Source organism: Crotalus tigris, unplaced genomic scaffold (genome assembly GCF_016545835.1).
Source record: "Crotalus tigris isolate CLP2741 ecotype Arizona unplaced genomic scaffold, ASM1654583v1 scf7180000019791.288205, whole genome shotgun sequence".
NCBI lineage: Eukaryota > Metazoa > Chordata > Lepidosauria > Squamata > Viperidae > Crotalus > Crotalus tigris.
The window spans coordinates 202,751-206,011 of record NW_024097712.1 but is presented as its reverse complement, the minus strand read 5'-3'; the positions used below and the strand labels follow the sequence as shown (position 1 = coordinate 206,011).

General features: G+C 41.0%; 1 protein-coding gene across 1 annotated transcript; it reads left to right on the top strand.

Moving 5' to 3' along the window:
• Positions 1-1,021: 1,021 nt before the first annotated feature.
• On the top strand, positions 1,022-2,065 carry LOC120317719 (vomeronasal type-2 receptor 26-like). The gene has a single exon (XM_039364531.1). The coding sequence runs from the start codon at positions 1,022-1,024 to the stop codon at positions 2,063-2,065; it is 1,044 nt and encodes a 347-aa protein (XP_039220465.1).
• Positions 2,066-3,261: the final 1,196 nt, after the last annotated feature.

The window sequence follows — 3,261 nt, the reverse complement described above, 5'->3', positions numbered from 1 at the left end:
GGATCACAAACCCAAACTCTGGCTATATACAAATACCCGCGAAAACCTCAGAAAACATATATATATATATATATATATATATATATATATATATATATATATATATATATATAATTGTTATCTATCAAAACAATAAGAATTGTATTAACTCAATGTTTGCAAAAGAGGATATTTTGGGGAAAAGAGGAAATCAACTATGGACTATGGATTATAGAAATCAATTGTTAGTGATTGTTTTACAAATGTAAACCCAGACAACTCACTATTCACCAATTATGAAGTGATTTATGTTTTAAAAAATTGATACAATAAATTACAAAAAAAAAAAAAGAAATAATGACCATCTGAAGAATCACTCTTTTCTCATTTAGGAAGTGCCCTTTGCCAGATGTGGCATGAAGAGGTGCAGTGAAGGAGAGAGGAGAAGCGTTCCTGAGGGCAAGCAGGTTTGCTGCTATCAATGTAACCCTTGTCCAGAAGGGACCATTTCTAATCAGACAGGTATTAAAATGTAGATTTTGGGATATAGGAGGCCATTCAGTTAATCAAACTATTAATTTTGTTGTCATTTTTGGTATGATTCACATGCTTCCAAACATCATAATTTTCAACAGAACATTTTGGTTTATGGATCTAAAGGGTCCTTTCCCCCACAGACCTCTCCCACTGCTCACCAATTTAATGCAGGGTAATTTCAAAGCAAAATTAATGAGTTTCCTACTAGCCTTTCCACTCTTACTGTCATACCCTGTGTGGAAAGCCAACCAGCAATCTTTTCCTAAATGAATGGGGTAGGTAGCCCAAATTTTTATTTTCATGCTTCTTTTCTCATCACTATCAATCTCCCAGGAAAGTGATATTATCAGTTCCAACTTGTCCCTTAAGCAAAAATGAACTCGACTCCATTTTATTCTATCCTTGAGCAGATCATCCTTGAGCAGGGTACTGGACTAGAAGACCTCCAACATCCCTTCCAGTTCTATTCTGATTAAGGAGGATTTTTCCTTTTTATTGCCCCATAATGTACATTGTAAATCATTCCATCACTACCTTTGTGGGTTGTCTACAACAGAAAGGGAACAGTCATGTCATCCCTCAGGGAGAGATAATGCTGATGGCAGATGCCCTTGAAATTCTTAGAAAAAGATTCTTCATTTCAGATGCAGCTGAATGTGACTCTTGCCTAGAAGATCAATACCCCAACAAGGACAAGCACCAGTGCATTGCCAAGAAGCTCCACTTCCTTGCCCATCAAGAGACGCTGGGATTAACCTTAGTCTCTTTCACACTTTTTCTCTCTGTGATCACATTGGCAGTCCTGGTGATTTTCCTTAAGCATCGTGACACACCAATTGTCAAGGCCAACAACCGAGATCTCACTTACACCCTCCTGGTCTCCCTTCTTTTCTGCTTCCTCTGCTCCTTCCTCTTCATTGGGCAACCCAAGAAGTTAACCTGTCTCTTCCGACAATCTGCCTTTGCCATTCTCTTTTCCCTTGCAGTTTCTTCTGTGTTAGCAAAAACTGTCATGGTGGTTCTTGCCTTTATATCCACCAAGCCAGGGAACAGCACCAGGAAACTCTTAGGTAAACCACTGACCAACTCCATTGTCTTAGCCTGTCCCCTGGTCCAAGCAGTTCTTTGTGCCATCTGGCTGGGAACTTCTCCTCCATTTCCAAACTTGGACTTCCACTCACTGATTGGTGAGACCATCTTGGAATGTAATGAAGGCTCAGCTTCAATGTTTTTCATTGTCTTTGCCTACCTTGGCTTTTTGGCCCTCATCAGTTTCACAGTGGCCTTTTTATCTAGGAAATTGCCTGATAGTTTCAATGAAGCCAAGTTCATTACTTTTAGCATGCTGGTCTTTTGCAGTGTTTGGATCACCTTCCTTCCCAGTTATTTGAGCACCAAAGGGAAGTCCATGGTGGTTGTGGAGATCATCTCCATCTTGGCCTCTGGGGCTGCTCTCTTGGTTTGTATCTTTTTTCCCAAATGCTACATTATCCTATTGAGGCCCAATCTGAATTGTAGAGAGAATATAATGAGGAATAAGAATCTCTGATTTATGTAGGGATTGGGAAATCTTATTTTGACTTTTGTATTTGATTTAATTTCTTAAAAATGTTCAATCAGAAGGTATCTGTGGCTCAGCAACAAACACCAATGTTTTTATTGTCAATTAATATCAGCGCACCAAAGGGAAATTTATGGTGGCCGTGGAGATCTTCTCCATCTTGGCCTCTGGGACTGGTCTCTTCGCTTGCATCTTTTTCCCGAAATGCTACATTTATTTATTTATTTATGAGACTTATATACCGCTTTAAGTGCAAACACTCTCTAAGTGGTGTACACCAGTAAGCAATGTATATATATATTTACATTGCCCCCAACAACCTGGGTCCTCATTTTACCTACCCCGAAAGGATGGAAGGCTGAGTCAACCTTGAGCCGGTGAGATTTGAACCGCTGACCTGCTGAAAACAGTCAGCTAAAGTGGCCTTCAGTACATTATCCTATTCAGGCCCCATCTTAATTGTAAAGAAAATATGATAAGAACAAGAATTTCTAACCAATGCAGTGATAGGTCACATTTACATTTATTATTATGGCATATTTAATATGTAATCACATTTTTAAAAAAACAGTGACACAAAGGAAGAACATGTTCATTAAATAATGCCTTATTGTAAAATTCATACAAATTTTGAGGCTTCTGGTTTTGTGTAGTAGTGCTGCAGTCAAGGGGTCACCAGGCTCCGCACTCTACAGCCAATTTCTGCCTGTTAGGGGACCCTAAATGGGTCTGAAGCCGCCCTGGAGAGGTGACAAAGAAGGAGGAAAGCCCCATGGACTGTGGAGAGATGGCGGTCAATCCAGTCATTTGGAGAAAGCCCTCCAGAAACCAGCAGGAGAAAGGCTTGCTTAACTCCATAGTCTAACCTCATGGTGGCGAACCGATGGCATGCATGCCAGATTGGGCACGCAGAGCCCTTTCTGTTGGCATATGCACCAGATGGACGCTCCCTCCCCCCTCTCCACATAGCATAACTGTGGGAACTGGAGAGGGCAGGAAAACCAAATTCAGCAGCGCTCTTGTGGGAACAACTGCAAGAGCTGGGTAGGGAGAGGGGAACCAGTATAAAAGCAGGTTTTGATGGGAGTGCAGCGAGAAAGCAAGTAAACGAGCAGACGTTTTTTGGAAGTGATGGTGGACATGGGTTTCGAGAAGACAAGTAGGACGTGGCGTCTGTTTGCATG

Excerpts from the sequence above, each read along its gene's own strand:
- LOC120317719 (XM_039364531.1), top strand. The coding sequence starts at position 1,022 with ATGTACATTGTAAATCATTCCATCACTACCTTTGTGGGTTGTCTACAA.